General features: G+C 48.7%; 1 protein-coding gene across 1 annotated transcript in view; it reads left to right on the forward strand.

The window, feature by feature from the left end:
• IPO4 (importin 4) overlaps window positions 1-20,060 on the forward strand; it is a 41,195-nt gene that overhangs the window by 11,484 nt on the left and 9,651 nt on the right. Inside the window, 17 exon segments of the mRNA XM_087915892.1 lie at window positions 863-946; window positions 1,075-1,233; window positions 3,259-3,315; window positions 3,418-3,527; window positions 3,694-3,802; window positions 4,011-4,140; window positions 4,957-5,070; window positions 6,134-6,247; window positions 7,149-7,272; window positions 10,500-10,611; window positions 11,806-11,921; window positions 12,658-12,735; window positions 13,167-13,224; window positions 15,627-15,732; window positions 17,460-17,653; window positions 18,092-18,139; window positions 18,753-18,881. Of these exon segments, the coding sequence (XP_087772018.1) occupies window positions 863-946; window positions 1,075-1,233; window positions 3,259-3,315; window positions 3,418-3,527; window positions 3,694-3,802; window positions 4,011-4,140; window positions 4,957-5,070; window positions 6,134-6,247; window positions 7,149-7,272; window positions 10,500-10,611; window positions 11,806-11,921; window positions 12,658-12,735; window positions 13,167-13,224; window positions 15,627-15,732; window positions 17,460-17,653; window positions 18,092-18,139; window positions 18,753-18,881 (1,842 nt within the window).

The raw sequence follows: 20,060 nt of genomic DNA on the forward strand, positions 1-20,060 counted from the left end.
GACACTCACTCCACTCCCATGGCGCCCCCTGCTGGCCACGCCTCTTCCCTGACACTTACTCTACTCCCATGGCGCCCCCTGCTGGCCATGCCTCTTTCCTGACACACACTCCACTCCCATGGCGCCCCCTGCTGGCCATGCCTCTTCCTGACACTCACTCCACTCCCATGGCGCCCCCTGCTGGCCACGCCTCTTTCCTTAAACTTATTCCACTCCCATGGCGCCCCCTGCTGGCCACGCCTCTTCTCTGACACTCACTCCACTCCCATGGCGCCCCTGCTGGCCACACCTCTTTTCTTACACTTACTCCGCTCCCATGGCACACACCCCTGTTGGCCACGCCTCTTTTCTTACACTTACTCCACTCCCATGGCGCCCTCTGCTGGCCACGTCTCTTCCCTGACATTCCACCCCCATGGCGCCCCCTGCTGGCAATGCCTCTTCCCTGACACTCCACTCCCGTGGTGCCCCCTGCTGGCCATGCCTCTTCCCTGACACTTACTCTACTCCCATGGCGCCCCCTGCTGGCAATGCCTCTTCCTGACACTCCACTCCCGTGGTGCCCCCTGCTGGCCACGCCTCTTCCCTGACACTTACTCTACTCCCATGGCGCCCCCTGCTGGCCATGCCTCTTCCCTGACACTCACTCCACTCCCATGGCGCCCCCTGCTGGCCACGCCTCTTTCCTTAAACTTATTCCACTCCCATGGCGCCCCCTGCTGGCCACGCCTCTTCCTGACACTCACTCCACTCCCGTGGCGCCCCCTGCTGGCCACGCCTCTTTCCTGACACTCCACTCCCATGGCGCCCCCTGTTGGCTGCAGACAGATCCGGCCAGACCTAATTCCATCTTTTCCCACAGGTGGCCTCCAACCAGGGGCTGAGCGACGGCCTGCGGGTGAAGGCGCTGTCCTGTATCAGCTACCTCATCAAGTTGAAGAGCAAGGTCAGGGGGTGGGGGAGGGGCTGCTTCTGACTCCCTCCGTCTCCCTCCCAGCGGGCACCTTGCTGCCCCCCCTTCCTCTGCCACGGGCACTCACTCCTCTCACTTCTCTCCCCCCAACCCCCCCGCAGGCCATTCTGAAGCACAAACTCCTCTCGCCCATCCTGAACGCCCTCTTCCCCATCATGAGTGCAGATCCCTCCCCGGGACAGATGGACATGGAGGACAAGTTGAGCGAGGAGATAGAAGATGAGGCGGAAGTCCAGTCACCCAAGCACTTCGCCGTCCAGGTCTGGTTTTTTTTTTTTGCGGGCGGCGGGAGGTGGGCAGCAATCTCTCACTTTCAACTCTCCTCTCTTCCCGGGGTTCGTGGGTTCGGCCTTCTCCTCCCAGAATCCCCTGTGTGTCGTTCCCAGCTGCTTTCTAGGCCCCCTGGCTCTGGGTCCACAACTCCCAGGATGCTCCTCTTCCCCCCAGTTCATTCCCAGAATTCTTTGCTTCGAATCCCAGCTGGGTCTTTTGCCTTAGAAGCTGTTCTGACCCAGCTCCCGAAACACGACGAACCCTCTGAAGTGAACTCGGAGATTCCTTTAACTACGGGCCCCGGCAGCCCCGGCAAAAATTTTCTCTCTCACCGCAGGCTAACAAGTCTGGCCGGCCGGAAGATGAATCGTTGTCTGCCACATCTATTCATCTGCGCCCCCTGCCTTTTATCTCAGAGCTAGGGTGGGGCTTCGCTAGCAGCAGTGGATTTTCCGTCCTGAGGACCGGCCCATAGATTTCCACTGCTCTCCTCTCCTCTGCCTTCTGGGCATCCATGCATCAGGCACTGGACCCGGCTGTTCCTCTTCTTCCTCATCAGCCACCTCCAGACCTGGGGGCTGTTGACTCTCCCTCTGAGGGCTGACGGACGGCCCAGGCTCTGCTCTGTCTCTCTGCCAGCTCCATTCCCTCTTCCCCCGCGGAGCTCCCAGGTTGCCCTGATGCTAATCCTGACTCCCATGCCTTCGCCTCCTCCTCTGTTTCAGCTGTTGGAGGGGTGGCGGCCGACGGGCCACAAAAAAGGCTCTCCAAATTGGCAGCTTTAAGACTGGTGGGCTTAAGTCGGCAGTTTGTGGAGTGTGATTCAATGGGCGGAGCTCCTACAGCACAATAAACCACAAATCTTGGTGTATTCCTAGCAAAGCTATGATACGCTATGCCCAAAATAGAGAAACAACAGCGGATTAAGTGAACGCTGTCCAAGTTGGCAACTGCTGGACTTTAATTGGCAGTTTGTGGAGTGTGATTTAATGGGTGGAGTTCCCACAGCAAAGGAAACCACAAATCTTGGCTTAATTCCCAGCACAACTATGATACATGTTCTGTCCTCGCTACACGTTAGTATGCGTGCAGCTCGACATGCAACTAAACCTGCCTATCCTCCAATAAAACAACCGCGTGCGTAGATCTGAATGCTTTAGTGGAAGAACAGGATATGGTGAACCTGGGGAAAACAGGGATACATACAGTGAGAACCAAATACAAGATAGACCGTTAAGTTACTGCTGAACATCGCAGTGAATAAATGCAAGCAATTTAAATCTCACCAGCGATGGTTTGTGTGTGGGATGTGGGCTTGCCCAGTGTGCACTTGGTTTGAGAGTGCGGGCTGGTGGGTAAAATGGGTTGGGTCAGCTTCAAAACAATATACTTGGAGCATATTTGTCTCTCCGGCCACTAGATGGGGCTAGAGGGTAACAGCAGTATATAAAGTTATATGGTGTGGCATGACAATACACTTTGCCCAAACAGAGAATTGACAGCGGATTTAGGTTTAGGGTCAAGTAAGGGCTCTCCAAATTGGCATCTTTAAGACAGGTGGACTTGCTGGTGATTTTGGAATATGATTCAGTGGGAGGAGTTCCCACAGCACAATAAACCACAAATCTTGGCTTATTCCCAGCAGAGCTACAATAAAAAAACTTTTAAGACTGCTGCACTTCAGTCGGCAGTTTGTGGGGTGTGATGCAATGGGTGGAGTTCCCTTAGCGCAGGAAACCACAAATCATGGCTTATTCCCAGCAGGGCTACGATACACTGTGTCCAAACCAGAGTAACTACAGCAGATGACGGTTTAGGGTCAAGTGAGAGTGTAAAGCAGCAATCTCCGCTCTTGGCAAAGTTAAGACGGGGTGGACTCCAATTCCCAGAATTCCCCAGCCAGCCTAGCCTTCTGGGAGTTGAAGTCCACTCGTCTTAACACTCCCAAGATTGGAGACCCCCTACCCTATAGGATCTCCCGTCAAATCTTCCTTCTGCCTCTCCCCCCACAGGTGATCGACATGCTGGCGCTGTACCTGCCCCCTGAAAAGCTTTTCCCCAGCTGGTGAGTAGGAGCATTTTGGAAGGGCGCAGGGTGTTTCAGAATGACAACAAAGCCGGCGGGGCGCCAGGCCTTAAAAGTACTCCTGTCTGTTTGCTCCCACCCCCAGACCCCTCTGATGGAACCGGCGCTTATGAGCCCTAATCCTTACCATCGGAAGGCCGGGCTCATGTGTTTGGCGGTGTTAGCCGAAGGCTGCGGGGATCACATCCGTAACAAGTACGTACCGGGCGGTTCGCGATCAGGCCCCGCGGCCCTCGACTTACAGCACCCCCTAAGGGACCCCACAGCCGTAAATCGTACCCCCAGGTACGGATTTCGGCTCGGGGGTTCCCTTGACGTGCTCTGGCCTCCTCCCTATAGATCCACGTCCTTCTGTCCACAGACACCTTCGGCCCATGCTGCAGGTGGTGTGCCGAGGCCTGGGGGACGACAGCCAGGTGGTGCGCAACGCTGCGCTCTTCGCCTTGGGCCAGTTCTCCGAGAATCTGCAGGTGAGCCATGCCGAAAGGAGAAAACAATTTTATCGTTTGAACGATTGCTTATTATTAAAAGCGAAAGTTAAGCTGTTACTCAATGTCCATGGAGGCTCTCAGTCATCCAGGTGAGTGGTGCTTTGGTTTTTGTCGAGTTGCATTCTCAGAAATTTTCTCCTTTTTTTCCCCCCCTCCCCCACTTCTTCTCCTCCTTCCCTAACCGTAGCCGGACATCGTTCGTTTTTCGGATGAAATTATGCCCCTTTTGCTGCACTACCTGGAAGAGGTGGATCTGGCCCACACTACTCACCTGGCCAAGGCCTACTACGCCCTGGAGAACTTTGTAGAGAATCTGGGTGAGACCCCTGAAACCTAGTTCCCATTGTGTGGCCTGCACGGGTAGTCCTTGACTTACGACCGTCATCAATCGTGGAATTACTGGCCGTTAAGCAAATTCTCACGGGACCAATCCAATTTTATGAGGTGTTTTTTTTTTTCCAATGGTCGTTAAGCGAACGGCCGTACGTGGAGAACCACCCCGTAACCGTTTTAGCGATAATCCCCTAACGCTGTGTTCCTCCACTGGAGTAAATTTAAGAGGCGAGGACTTCAACTCCCAGAATTCTCCTGTGCTGGCTGGGGAATTCTGGGAGTTGAAGTCCGCCTCCCTTAAAGTGACCCAGATCGAGACGCATAATAAAATGTGACTTCGGTAGCTGCGTCACTGAACTGTACTGGTGGTCCTCGGCTTAATGACCTTACCAATTAGCTTAACAATTGAGCTCTGCATCTACATGGCTGAGGGAGACATTTGTCCTGTTTTGTGACTCTTCTCACCCCGTTGGTGAAGCTGAATCGCTGCAGTGGTTAAATTAGTCCCACGGTTGTTAAGCGAATCTGGCTTCCCCGTTGACTTTGCTTGTCAGAAGGTCGCAAAAGGGGATCGCAGGACTCCGGGGTACTTCGACTGTCATAAATATGAGTCGGTTGCATCCGATGTAAATCAACTGACTGGATGCTTCGGCGGTCATTAAGTGTGAAATGCGGTCATAAGTCCCTTTTTTCAGTGCTGTAGTAACTTTGGTCTCTAAACAAACAGCTGTAAGGCGAAGACTACCTGTATTCTGGCAGGATAACTGAATTATTAACCAATTTCTCTCTGCTCCCAACAGACGACAAGATTGAGCCCTACCTGCCAGCTCTGATGGAGAGGATGCTCAACACCTTGGCCTCCCCTGGAACTCCGCGCACCAAGGAGCTGGCGATTAGCGCCATTGGGTCCATTGGTAGGCTGACCTCTTGACACACACAGAGAGACAAATGTGCACACACCCTGAAAAGGGATCTGGCCCGCTTTTTGTGCGGTGGGAGTAGAACTCACTGTCTCCTGGTGATTGGCCCAAGGTCACTTTCATGCCAAGGCGGGACTAGAACTCACCGACTCCTGGTGATTGGCCCAAGGTCACTTTCATGCCAAGGCGGGACTAGAACTCACCGACTCCTGGTGATTGGCCCAAGGTCACTTTCATGCCAAGGCGGGACTAGAACTCACCGACTCCTGGTGATTGGCCCAAGGTCACTTTCATGCCAAGGTGGGACTAGAACTCACCGTCTCCTGGTGATTGGCCCAAGGTCACTTTCATGCCAAGGTGGGAGTAGAACTCACCGTCTCCTGGTGATTGGCCCAAGGTCACTTTCATGCCAAGGCGGGACTAGAACTCACCGACTCCTGGTGATTGGCCCAAGGTCACTTTCATGCCAAGGCGGGACTAGAACTCACCGACTCCTGGTGATTGGCCCGAGGTCACTTTCACGCCAAGGCGGGACTAGAACTCACCGTCTCCTGGTGATTGGCCCGAGGTCACTTTCATGCCAAGGCGGGACTAGAACTCACCGACTCCTGGTGATTGGCCCAAGGTCACTTTCATGCCAAGGCGGGACTAGAACTCACCGACTCCTGGTGATTGGCCCAAGGTCACTTTCATGCCAAGGCGGGACTAGAACTCACCGTCTCCTGGTGATTGGCCCAAAGTCACTTTTGTGCCTAAGACAAACACTAGAATTCACTGTCTCCTGAAGATTGACGCCAAGTCACCCAGTAGGACTTTCATGCCCAAAGTGGGACTAGAACTCACCGTCTCCTGGTGATTGGCCCAAAGTCACTTTCGTGCCTCAGGTGGGACTAGAACTCCCAGTCTCCCAGGTTCTAGCCCCATGCCTCCCCCATTAGACCAAACTGGCTCACAGATCTAGTTACTGCAAGGCAGAAAGCAGACCCCACCCAGATCCTTAGATCATTTCTGGTGGATCCCGTTCCCGCTGACCTCCCTTGTCCCTTGTGATTTCCAGCCCAGGCTGCCAAGGAATCGCTCCTGCCATATTTCCAAGCCATCATGGAGCACCTGACAGGTTACATGCTGACCAACCAGGAAGACCTCAGGCCCGTTCAGATACAATCTGTCGGTACGGAAAAGTTTTCACTACTCTTACGGCCGTCATTAAAACGAAAAGCATTGGGTACCAGGACTCTTGGCTTATAAAGTTTCCACGATAATAAAAAAAAAAAAAGAAGCCAATTTAGGTCTTCAACTTGCAACTGGAAAAATATTAATTACGGGATAATAAAAAATACATGTGTTTTAGATTTTGGCAGTGGGTTTGTTCTCCGACCTTGTTTTAATTGAATTTTTGAACGTCTCGTTACCACTCTGGGTAACATTATCGGGATTTTTCTTGTCCTATTTTAGCTCATATATAATTTGATAAAGAGAAATAAGACAAGAAAAATCACGCTACTGATGCTACCTAGTCAGGTAACGAAACGTTCAAAAATTAAATTGGAACAAGCTTGGAGAACAAACCACTGCCCCCCACACCGCCCCAAAAAAGTTTTATTATATTATTAAATAGTTTTATGTGGCCACCAAATTCACAGTCCTTCTGGGCTGCATACAACATTAAAAACAATCCAAAAAACCCCTAGAATCCTCCTGATTGACCGAATAACTACACAGATTCACTTAATGACTGTAGGAAGAAAGGTCATAAAATGAGGAAAAGCTCATTTGACAACTGTCTGGCTTAGCCAGAGAAAAGTTGATCCTAATTGTAGTCTTAAGTCAAGGAGTACCTGTATATACAGATAGTCCTCGAGTTACGGCCATAATGGAGCCCACCCATTCTGTGACCAGACCAATATTACATCCTTTTTTTTCAGTGGTCACTCAGGAAAAGCAGCCGTTGTTAAGCAAACCGCATTTGGCTTGTTGACTAGGGAATTCTGGGAATTGGAGTCCACACATCTCAAAATAGCCACGGTCGAGAAATTCTGATTTATCCACACCTCCCTGTTTCCCTTTTGCAGAGACAATGGCTACCCTTGCCAACGTCCTGAATAACGACATCTTCCGGCCGCTTTCCGAGAAGTGTTGCCAGCTTGGATTGGACCTTTGCGACAGAGTGGACGACCCAGACTTGCGACGGTGCACGTACGTCTTTTGGGGCCATTCCCATCACCTGGTGTCAATTTTTCCCTCTCGTCTCGGTTCCTTTTAAAGCCCCAGCCTACCGTATGTGGGTGAATTTTCAATGATGGGAAATTGTCACCATGTTTGAAGGTGCCTTCTGGACACACTGAGAATATATCTGCTTAACAAAACTCCACACTGGTGACAGGAAGGGCATCCGGCCATTAAAACACTCTGCTAGCTCCATTCAGTTGTCCAGACTCCATCCATTACGGATTACGGGGTCATTAAAAGACAATGACTCTTCTCAAATCTGGGTTGTACGTAGCTTTGAGGGAATACGCTGGAACTTTGAACTTTGAACTAAGCGATCGGTTACAAGTTGAGGATTACCTGTATAGAGACTGGCTAGGTGCTATACTATTAAAAAGGCAGGGCTGGGATGAAAAAACAACACGATTAAATCCAACAACTAAAAGTTGTGCCCAATTATACAACTTTATTTTTTGCTATGGGTTTTTTTTAAACAAATTTTATTCAGTTTTTCACATTAAAAACAAAAATTTCTTTTTAGTGGATGACATATTTCAGGGTTATCACTTTTACATACAAATATGACAGCAATTATACATTCATATATGCATACTTAATTATATTATTACCTTTTCCATTCTAAATTTTCAGTAAGGAGAGAAACAAACACATTAATTCTGGCCTCTTTCATTAATCTCAGTCGAAACATCTTTTTGTTTCGATTTCAGTTATTTCAAATATATAATCCTTTAGTATTTGTTTTAAAAACAAAGTTAAACTATGTGTTTGCCTAATAATAATAATAAAGATTACCAATGTATCTCCTTGCTTTTAATAGTCTATATTAACTTATTAGTTTAGTTGGTTCTTTAGTCTGTCATATTTCCTTTCCATTACACATTCTTTGTATAAATCCTAGATTAATACAAATTTTAACACTAAAGAAAAAAAAACAAGTATAGGTTTCCCCCCTTTTATTGCTTTGCGTGTGACACCTCAATGATTAAAATATACCTTTATTCCCTCATCTTGATTCCCAATAAACCATTATTTTTAAGAAGTTACAATAATAATCATTACATCTTTTCATTTGGATTCTGCAGCATATATTCCCCCCTTAATTGTTAATAAAAGTTATCAGTATCTATATTACACTATTTTCTAAATAGTTTTAATTGCAGAAATATTCCTATTACCCCTTGTCACCCTGCAGAATCCCCTTTTTAATTCATCAACCATTTTCTCTGAAAAAACAATTTCTTTTCAGCATTTTACTATTTCTGTATTTATTTCATGCACCTGTTTCTTACTGCTTCTCCTCCCCCTCTTTTCCCCATATCTTTTCTCATTCCAGTTTATATCCCTCTCTTTCTTAATATCTTCCTTTCCCCTTTTCTGCTGGGTCTTTCTGCCTTTCCCGACTTCACAGGTATTCCCCCTTTTGATTACTTTCTTAAATCTCAACTTTTTAACCTTCCTTCTTTCCCCACTTCTTTGTAGTGTTCTTTGTGTTAATTGTCTATTTAAAATGTCTTCTCCTTGAGTCGACTCCTCCTCCTCTGAAGCTCTTTCTTCTTGTTCTTCAACCGCCATTTCCATTTTTTCTAACACAGAGCAAAGTGATTCGCCTCTTTCCTGTAGTAATTCTCTCATATTTTTAAGTTTCATTTTTAATTCCCGAAGAGATATCATCATTACGCACTCTTGTATTTTATGATCGTTAAAGTCCACAAAAAATCCACTTTTACTTTCCTTCTTTCTTCTTTCAATTTTCTAAAGTTCTCAATTGTTCCAGCCCAGGGTCTATACCAAAAACATCAATCAATCCCACAGTCAGTCTTTCCTTGCTTTTTTCTTTATTCTGGTTCTTTCACTTTCTAAGATTCTTATTTTGTTTCAGTATTTCTTTAGTGTTATATCCACACAAGTTCATTCAGAAACAGGATGCTTTCCCTTTTGTTTGAGCTCAAGTTTTTGTCAAAAGGTGGCACTCTCCATTATACAAAGTCTTCACTTTTTCCCCTATTTTTTTAGGGTTTTTCGAACCTCAATATTCCAGCACAGTCCAGACTCCAATTTGTAAACTTTATTATTATTTTTTGACAATCTTAAGTCCAACTTTATTTTATACCTGTTTATTGCCAAAATAGTTTAGTCCAATTTAGTTAAATCTTCACTTCCGGCTTCTTCCTTTCCCGGTTCGAAGCCCCAGTTAGCTGTCAGAAATATTTTCTTATTTTTTTTCCTGTCCCTTTGTAATTTCGCTGCTCGCTTTCCTTTTCTTAAAAATTCCATGTTACCTTTATACCTTTACCTTTTTGTTTAGTTGTATTGCCCAGTTGTCCCGGTTCAGATGTTATCCACCTCTTTCTTCCCTCCTGCACAAAGCTTCATCCAGCTGAGTCCTCCTCTTCAGGTTGACCATTTTAAATGACCACTGCAGTCGTCTTCGGGGGGAGACCAAGCCCAGGAGGGGAGATGCAGCTCCCCTCACCCTGGCTTGCAGCTTCCCCTTACTCCGCCGCACCTCCAAGGCGGCTTCAGCCCCTAATCGTAATGATCGGGCTCTCCAACAAAAGAGCACGGACCATATCTGCAGAGACTCACGATCTACGGTCCATCAGCGAGGAGGCTCCGCCTTCTTCCCTGCTATGGTTCTTAAGCAAATCATTGTAGTCGTTAAGTGAATCAGGCTGTCCTTAAGCAAATTCAGCCTCCCCTTGAAGCTAGAAAGGTTGCAAATGGCGATCAGGTGACCCCAGGACCTTCATCCGCTGTGGGGTGGGATAATGTTCTCTGTGTACATGTAGTCCTCAACTTAACGGCCACAGTCAAGGCCAAGATTTCCACCGCTAAGCAAGACATCTGTTAAAAAATTTTTGCACCATCTTACCTTCCTTGCCACCATTGTTAAGGGAATCACTCTGGTGGTTAAGTGAATAACCCCATTGTTATGGCTTCCCCATTGACTTTGCTCTCCAGGACCCTGCGATTGTCATAAGTACGAGTCAGTTGCCAAACATCCGACCGTGGGGGTTGCTGCAAGGGTCATAAGAGTGCAAAACAGTCGTGTTGCTTTTTAAAGTGCCGCCGTAGCTTTGAATAGTCACTAAATAGACATTGTAAGTCGAAGACCACTTGTAATGTTAATTTTTGGGGGTTGCCAACGCCCCAGATCGAGACTTTTTGTAACCCAGAAACTCTGCCGCCTTCAGGTACAGCCTTTTCAGCTCTCTCGCAAACGTCATGGGGGATTCGATCACCCCGTACCTGCCTCGGATAACGACGCTTCTGATTTATTCCCTCAAATCCACCGAGGGCGTCAAGGTGAGACGGCAAGCCCTGTGCAGGGCTGGGGAATTCTGGGAGTTGAAGTCCAACCGGTCTTCCCATGGCTGATTTTTAGACTCTCGAATCACACTTGAGGGACAAGGAGCACTGATATTGTTAGCTAGTTGGGTCATGAGACGTCCGCAAGAAAACTAGCTCAGAGAGCAACAAGGACCCCACAGTTCTCCTCCTCTCCTCCACTCAGCAAACCTTACTCCCTTTTAGCACTGATACTGTTACCTAGTTGGGTCATGAGATGACTACGAGAAAACCAGCTCATATAGCACCAAGAACTCCACAGTTTTCTTCCTCCTCCTCCACTCCACAAACCTTGTAGCACTGATATTGTTACCTAGCTGGGTCATTAGATGTCTGCGAGAAAACCAGCTCAAAGAGCACCAAGGACCCCATAGTTCTCCTCCTCCACTCTGCAAACACTACTCCCTCGTAGCACTGATATTGTTACCTAGTTGGGTCATTAGATATCTGCAAGAAAACAAACCAGTTCAGAGCACCAAGGACCCCACAGTCTTCCTCCTCCTCCTCTACTCCGCAAACCCGACTCCCTCGTAGCACTGATATTGTTGCCTAGTTGGGTCGTGAGACGTCCGCGAGAAAACAAACCAGCTCAGAGACCACCCAGGACCCCACGGTTCAATCGTGAGGTAGAGACATTCCTTCTCCCCATTCTTTTCATTGTCATTCTACTTCTAAGGTTCCGCTTCTAAGATTTTCTAAATTTGCTGAATAAAACACAATCTTCTTTGGGGAGTTTTTCTTTTAAACTCGGGTTTTTGTTTCTGTTCGTTTCTTAAGCCTCCGGATTAATTTTAGCCAGGAAAAACTCAACCCTGGTTAGATTCCCGAAGCCACAGAGGTGGTTCGTTTGATTCGGGATTCTAACCAGCCGGGCTGCTTTGATATTTGGTGAAGATGGTGGATCGTCGCTAACCGAAGTCGCTTTTTTCTCTCTTTTTCTTTTGTTTGGACCTTCTCAAGCTAACTTCTATTTTATCTTGTTCAATTAAATTCAGCTTATGTTTGGCTAATATTAACTGGTTTTGTAGTCCTTGGATCTTAGGGGTTTTTTGTAATTGTATTTCTAAGTCTTTGATTTGTTGTTGTAATACGTTTTGTCGGGCATAAATTCTCTTGTTTCTCATAGCATTATTTTTTCTCTCTTTTTCATAGCTTCCCCTCAGTTCAGAAGATTCCTTCCTATTATTCGATGATGAGGAAGAGGAAGCAGAGGTAGAAGAAGAATCTCTTACCGACGAGGAAGATGAGGAAGATGAGGAGTCTTTGGGGTAATTTTCTCATCTCAGGAGGGTTTATTGAGCTCCCATATTTATTTTGTCCAACAAAAATTCATTTTATCGCACAAATTGGTTTCATCCTGCAAAACAAAGCTCCCGTTTGCTTCTCAGGACGGATAGTTATCAGATAGCGGCATGAATGTGAGTTTCTTACTATCCTTCCCAGTTTCTGAGCTTGTACAGATAGTCCTCGACTTACAATGGTTCCTTTAGTGACCGTTCAAAGTTAATGACGGTGTTGGAAAAAAGTCAAAATAGGAACGTTTTTCACACTTTTAACGACTGCTACGGCATTCTCCCACGCTCACGGGATCAAAATTCTGACGCTTTGCAACTGACTCCCCTTTATGACGGTTGCAGCGTCGCGCGATTCCCCTTTTGCAACCTTCTGACGAGCCAAGTCCGTGAGGAAGCAGAATTCGCAACAACTGTGTTATTCATTTAACGGCAGTGGCGATTCACTTAGCAACTTTGGCAAGGAAGGTCGTAAAACGGGGCCAAGCTCACTTAACCCGCATCTCGCTTAACCACGGAAATTTCGGACTCGATTGGGGTCGTTTAGTTGAGGACTGTCTTGTTTCCTTGGGGGCTGCCTCCCTGTCCGGAAAAATAGTCCTCGGCCTTCATGAGGACTGGAAACATAAAATCTTCCATTTGAGGTTGGGGTTTCAGAATCTTCACCATTTTAAGGTGGGGGGGCTTCAGCTTTTCTTCTTCCCCCCCCCAGGATGTGCGTACGAAGCGTCTTTATGGATGAGAAGGAAGACGCCTGCATAGCCCTGGGAGAAATCGCTGTCAGTGTGAGGTAGCTTGGATTTCCTAAACAGGTTTTCCTAAATTCCGTGTGTCTTATTTATTTATTTATTTGATTTTTTTTTTTTTTAAATCCCGCCTTTCTTACTTTATAAACAACTCTGAGGCGGCAAACATACATAAGAACTCCCTCCTCTGTCTTTCCACATAACAACAACCCTGTGAGGCGGGCTAGACTGAGAGAGAATAATTGGCCCATAATCAGCCAATCGGCTTTCATTGCTAAGGCGGGACTAGAAACTCCCAGTCTCCCAGCGATTGGCCCAAAGTCACCCAGCCGCCTTTCATGCCTATGGCGGGACTAGAACCAAGCAAACTCTGGGAAAAACAGCTGACTGCAGGCTTGGGAAAAAAAGCTGTTTTGCTCCGAGAAATCCTTCCTTTCTCTTCCTTCCCTCCTTTTTTGTCTTCTCTTTTCCTCAGTATGCCCTTCCTGCCTTACATCGAGACCTCGTTCCAAGAAGTGTCCCAGTTGCTTCCGGTAAGGCTGGGAGGTCTGCGATCCCTTGACGGAAAAACCGTTTTCGGGGGTGCGAAGGGGGTCTTTGGGGGGGTCCTCGCCGAAGAAAAGCTGAACGAGGCCAAAGCGCCTCGAGTCGTTGTAGGTTTTAAGGACCTTACAAGTAGTCCTCGACTAGCGACCCTCTACTTAGTGACCGTTCCGAGCTATGACGGGAAAAGAGCAACTTACGACTTGGGTTCGAAGTTCCGGCAGCCGGGCCCCCTCCATGGTCACGTGATCAAAGTTTGGAGGCGTGGCAGAATGGGACACATTTACGGCTGATTCGGTTTTATGACTGTTTTGCCGAAAACTGACTTCCGCTTTTCGGCAAAACCGCACCTTGCTTCACTTAATGACTACTGTGGTTGTTTTACAACCGCCACGAAAGAAACGTTTAGAAATCACATCGGCCCTGTGACCGACCCGGTTTATGACCATTATGTCATAAAACCTCCAATGGCCAGGGTTCGATTTACTATGTCCTAGGTCAATCCACAACTTACAAACCATTTGTTCAGTGATCAAAGTTACAACTGCGCTAGAAAAAAAAGACTTATGACCAGTTTTCATGCTTACGACCATGGCACCATTCCTTGGCGGTCAGGTGATCAAAATTTGGCCGCTTACCAGCCGGCATGTACATATGACTGACATATGCTGCAGCCACGTAATCCCCTTCGGTGACCTTCCTGCCAGCTTCTGGAAAGCCGAGCCAATAGGGGAGGAAAGCCAGATTAGCTTAATGACCACGTGATTCGCTTAACCACTGCAGCGATCCACTTAACTATGGCAAAAAGGTTGTAAACTGGGACGCAATTCATTGAACAGGTGCTTTGCTTATAGCCATGAATACATTGGCCTTAATTTGCGGTTTATAAGTGAAGGACTGTGTGTCTAAGCCCAGAAGGCGAGCGGCGACACGACCCATTTTACAACAGTTAATGATATACCACTCAAAAGGAGCAGACTCCATTCTTGGTCGTACGTTGAGGACTGTCTGAATAGTTCTAATCATCGCCATCTTTTAATGACCATGATCCCTTGTGGGGTGGAATTTGAGAAACTGAATGGAGCTGAGTGTTTACTGGCCGGATGCCCTTCCTGTTGCCGGTACGGAGTTTTGTTCAGCAGATATATATATATATCTAGATATATGTGGATCTTTGGTTGTTCGGGTTTTCTCCCGCGTAAGAAAACCCGAACAACCAAAGATCCACATACAAATACCCGCGAGAACCTCAGAAAACAAATCTAGATATATATATCTATATAGATATAGATATAGATATATAGATATATAGATATAGATATAGATATATAGATATACTGTCTGTATCCCTTCGCCTCCAAATTGGAAGCTTTTTAACTGGTTAGGGTACTATTTCTGGGAGGAGGGTCCGAAATTTTAGTAATAGTTGTCTGCCTGGTTGCTGGGTGATCGTGGCCTAGTCAGCCTCCTGCACCATGGTGACGAGGGCGTTTTCACCCTCCCTGCACTGGGCTGTCAGGATTCCAACCAATCCACCCACATTCAAATCGTAAGTCTCTAGCCGCATCTCTTAGAGAAAAGAAATTCGATTTATTAGAAGTGGCCATGTTGGTGTCAGCTGGATGAAGCTAATATTAAAATACGTCATTCATTTCCCTCTTGACCCTGGTCTTCCTCCCAACCCCTGGCTGTATATTCTCCAATGGGACACATCCATAGCCAAGAGTCATCGATCATTCTCTCTAGTAATATTCTTGCGCGCCGACAACTTTGGGCTGCCGGGGCGATTATCTAGGCACTTGGGGAATGCACTTTTCCCCCACTTCCTTCCTGCTGGCAGCTAAAAAGACCAAGGAGGCTTTTTCTCGAGCCTCTGGGAGGGCAGAAATGGCCTCCCAAGCTCCGGAGGCTCTCTGGCCCGTTTCCAGCCTCCTAGAACTTACGGGAAGTCCGTTTCCCCCGGGTTCTAGAACCTCCCGGAGGCCTGTTTTTCACGCTCCCCAAGCCGCCTCACACGCCCTGCACTTACCTCGCGTCCAAAACAGGCTGTGTGGAGACCCCTGGGAAGGGGAGGGGTGGGCAGGACCAGCCAGTCATCGGAACTACCAGTTCGGCGAACCCGAGCGTAAAATTAAGCATCCGGTTCGCGCAACCGGTGCAAACCGATAACCGCTCACCCTGGTGTCCAGACCTGGTTGAACCGGGGTTTTGATCTCTCTCCTTCCGCCAAATCTGAATTTTCCCGTTTTCTGTTATTCCGGTGGCTCCAAACCCTTCAATTTGGGGGGCCGCCTTGCCCGGTTCCAAAATGGGTAAAGGCCGTCCTACTTTTTTTTTTTTTTTTGGCAGGGTGGGGGTTGGTGTCCTCTGACCTCTCTCCTCCTTTTCTTAGTGCCCCCAAATTCAGATACGGAAAGCCGCGTTCAGAGCCCTGGGGCAGCTCATCATTTCGCTGCATCAGGTGTGCAAGCAAGAGCCGTCCGAAGTTCACGTGGCAGGTGAGGGAGGGAGGGCCGAGGATGGGGAGGGGCAGCCCCTTCCCCCCCCCCCACCCACCCCAAAAAAAACCCTGCTGGCGGGCGTGTTGGGAGGAAGATGGCGGCATTTGGGTATCTAGAAAGTGGAGGGGGCTCATGGAAAACGTGTGATGAACGGCCGGGGGAGCCTTCGGCCTTTGGGGCTGGGGTCCTAAGGGGGAGGGGTCCTGGGAACAAGAGGTCTGACTTTCTTGGGGGCACCAGGTTGTTCCTGATGGCCGACAGGTCTGTGGTCTTAAAAAATGGGGTTATTCATTCCTTTGCTTGCCTTCCTCTCTTCCTCCCTCCTTCCTTTCCTCCCTTCCTCTTTTCCTTTTCTTCCTTGCTCCTTCTCTCCCTTCCTTCCTCCCACTCTACCTCCCTTCCTTTTTCTTCCTTCCTTCCTTCCTCCCTCTTTCCTTTCCCCTCATTTCCCCCCCTCCCCTCCTTCTCCCTCTCATTCCCACCTCCCTTACTCCGTCCTTCCTTCTCTTCTTCCTTGCTCCCCCTCTCTCTTTTCTTTCTCATTCCCGTCCTTTACTTCCTCTCTCCCTTTCTTCCTTCTCATACCCACCCACCTCCCTTATTCCTTCTCTTTCTCCTTACTCCTTATCCCTGCCTTCCTTCTTTTCTCCTCCCTCTCCTCCTCTCCTCCCCATCTCCCTTACTTTGTCCTTCCTTCTCCTTTTTCTTACTCTCTCCCTCTCTCCTTCCTTCCTTTCCCCCTCCCTGCCTTTATTCCCTTCTCATTCCCCTCCCTCCCTCCTTCCTTCCTTTGTTCTACTCCCTCCCTCTCATTCCTACCTCCCTTACTGTCCTTCCTTCTCTTTTTTCCTTACTCTCCCTCTCTCCTTCCTTCCTGTCTTCTTCTCCCTCCCTCCATCCCTTTCTTCTTTCTCATTCCCCCTTCCTTCCTTCCTTCCTTCCTTCCTTCCTTCCTTCCTTCCTTCCTTCCTTCCTTCCTTCCTTCCTTCCACCTCTCTTCTCTCCTCCCTCCCTCCCTCTCATTCCCATCACCCTTACTCTATCCTTCCTTCTCCTCTATCCTTCCTTCCTTCTCATTCCCTTCTCTCTCCCTCCTTCCTCCCTCCTCTTCTGTCCTCCCTCCCCTTCCCTTCTTTCTCATTCCCCCTTCCTTCCTTCCTTCCTTCCTTCCACCTCTCTTCTCTCCTCCCTCCCTCCCTCTCATTCCCATCCACCCTTACTCTATCCTTCCTTCTCCTCTATCCTTCCTTCCTTCTCATTCCCTTCTCTCTCCCTCCTTCCTCCCTCCCCTCTTCTGTCCTCCCTCCCCCTCCCTTCTTTCTCATTCCCACTTCCTTCCTTCCTTCCTTCCTTCCTTCCTTCCTTCCTTCCTTCCTTCCTTCCTTCCACCTCTCTTCTCTCCTCCCTCCCTCCCTCTCATTCCCATCACCCTTACTCTATCCTTCCTTCTCCTCTATCCTTCCTTCCTTCTCATTCCCTTCTCTCTCCCTCCTTCCTCCCTCCCCTCTTCTGTCCTCCCTCCCCTCCCTTCTTTCTCATTCCCACTTCCTTCCTTCCTTCCTTCCACCTCTCTTCTCTCCTCCCTCCCTCCCTCTCATTCCCATCACCCTTACTCTATCCTTCCTTCTCCTCTATCCTTCCTTTTTTCTCATTCCCACCTCCTTCCTTCCTTCCTTCCTTCCTTCCTTCCTTCTTCCCTCCCTCCCTCCCTCCTTCCCAAACAGCATTTCAGAAGCTGGTGTCCACCCTGCTGCCCGTCTACGTGAAGGGGGCAAAGGAGGACCACGAGCGCGAAGTGGTCATGGCCATCCTGGAGGTCCTGGCCAAAGTGGTGAAGGAGTGCAAAGGGGATGTCCTGCACGAGCCGGCCCAACTGACCAACCTCTGCAGGCTGGTGCGGGAGCTGCTGGAACAGAAAGTGAGCCTTCCTCCGCTTCCTCTTCCCCTCCCCCCCCACTTCCTCCACTTCATTACGGATACTCCTCGACTTACAGCCTTCCCTTCAGTGACCGCTCAAAGTTACGGCCATTTTTTTTTCACCCTCCCGGTGTTCACGCGATCGAAGTTTCAGGCGCTTGGCAGCCCGACTCGTACTTAACGACGGCCGCGGCATCCACGCCATCCCCCTAATGCGATCTCCTGGCAAGCGGGGTCAAGTGGGGAAGCCGGATTCGCTTAATGACCGCACGAGTCACTGGACGCTTAACAACGCTGGCCGAAGCCCCCCAAATGGGCCTAAACTCACCCAGTTGGCCTCGCTTAGCAACAGTTGGCATCTTTGTGGGCGTCTTTGTGGGCGAGCAAAACTGATTCGGCATGTAAAAAAGTGAATTTTCGCTCTCCTTCCTCTCTGTAGGTAACCTGTCAGGACGACGAGGACGATGAAGATGATGATGATGACGAAGTAAGATTGGAAATATACCCTTCAGATCCCATTTAACAATGTCGACGTTCATTTAACGACGGCAGCGTTCATTTTGCAAGCCTCCATGTTAAGCAATATACTGTATATACCGCGTTTCCCCGAAAATAAGACCCTGCCATAATTTTTTTTTAACCACCCGAAAAAAGGCACCGGGGCTTATTTTCGGGGGATGTCCTCCACTGACTGACCTCGCTTGAACGTATCGCTCCCTTTTCGCCGTCAGAGGCCTTCGGGGACTACTACTTCTTCTTCTGCAGCCGGCAAGGCTTCCCCGAAGGCCTCTGCAGCCGATAACGGAGCTCTGGATCGATCCTGAGCTTTGTTATCAGCTCCGGAGGCCTTCAGGAAAGCCTTGACGGCTGCCGAAGAAATGGGCCGGTGAGGCAGGTGTCGGGGTGTGCGAGGCCTGGCTACACCTGCCCAAAGGTGAGTAGTAGAGTAGCTCCACCACCACCCCCGCATCCCCCACCCTAGCTTAGGGTTTGAGATCTCCCGTCTTGGGCCTCCGGTGGAGGTGAGGGAGAAGTGGGGTCCTGGGTTCGAGGAACGCCAAAAACCTCATCTCTCTCTCTCTCTCTCTCTCTCTCTCCAGCAGGCAGAATACGACTGCATGCTGATTGAGTACGCCGGGGAATTGATCCCAGTCCTCGCTGAAGTGACCGGGGGGGACGTCTTTGCCCCCTACTTCGCCGGCCTCTTGCCGCTACTCCTGAGCAAGATGGTGAGCTATTTCTTTTCCTTTTTTTAAGGTCCTCAATCGGTTTGCCTTCCTTCCCCCGGAGTCATTCTCTGACATGACCGTCCACTGGTGGAAATGGGGGCCTTGTTTCCTTCTTCCCTTCCTCCCTCCTTCCCTTTATATCTTCCTTCTTTTTCCTTCCCTCTTCCCTCCCTCTCTCCCTCTTTTATATCTACCTGTGTTTTCCTTCCCTCCTTCTTTCATCCACCATCTTTTATATATCTTCTTTTTTTCTTCCCTCTTTCCTTCCTTCCTTCCTTCTTCCTTCCCGCCCTCTTTTATGTCTCCCGTCTTTTTCCTTCCTGCTTTCTTTGCTTTCTTCTTCCTTCCTCCCTCCGTTCCTTCCTCCCTTCCTCTTTCCTTGTTTCCTTCCTCCCTCTTTTCTAACTTCCTTCTTTCTCCTTCCTTCCCTCTTTCCTTCCTCCCTCCCTTCCTTTTCTTTCCTATCTCCTTCCTTCTCCTTCCTATCTCCTTCCTTCCTTCCTCTTCCTTCCCATTCCTATCTCCTTCCTTCATTCTCCTCATTCCTATTCCTTCTTTCCTTCCTTCCCCTCATTCCTATTCCTTCTTTCCTTCCTTCCCCTCATTCCTTCCTTCTTTCCTTCCTTCCTTCTAATTCCTATCTCCTTTCCTTCCTTCCTTCCTTCCCTCCCTCTTTTATGTCCTTTCTTTTCCTTCCCGCTTTCTTTGCTTTCTTCTTCCTTCCTCCTTCCTCTTTCCTTGCTTCCTTCCTCTCTCTTTTCTAACTTCCTTCTTTCTCCTTCCTCCCCTCTTTCTTTTCTCCCTCCCTTCCTTCTCATTCCTATCTCCTTCCTTCCTTCCTTCATTCCTTCTCGTCATTCCTATCTCCTTCCTCCCTTCTCCTCCTTCCTGTCTTCTTCCTTCCTTCTTTCCTTCCTTCCTTCTCATTCCTGTCTCCTTCCTTCTTTCCTTCCTTCTTCCTATCTCCTTCCTTCCTTCCCTTCATTCCTATCCCCTTCCTTCCTTCCGTCCCCTCATTCCTATCTCCTTCCTTCCTTTTCCTTCCTATCTCCTTCCTTCCTTCTTTCCTTCTCATTCCTATCTCCTTCCTTTTCCTTCCTATCTCCTTCCTTCATTCCTTCTCCTCATTCCTATCCCCTCCCTCCCTCCCTCCCTTCCTTCTTTCCTATCTCCTTCCTT

Source organism: Pseudonaja textilis, chromosome Z, assembly GCF_049901715.1.
Source record: "Pseudonaja textilis isolate UNSWEBS1 chromosome Z, rPseTex1.2, whole genome shotgun sequence".
NCBI lineage: Eukaryota > Metazoa > Chordata > Lepidosauria > Squamata > Elapidae > Pseudonaja > Pseudonaja textilis.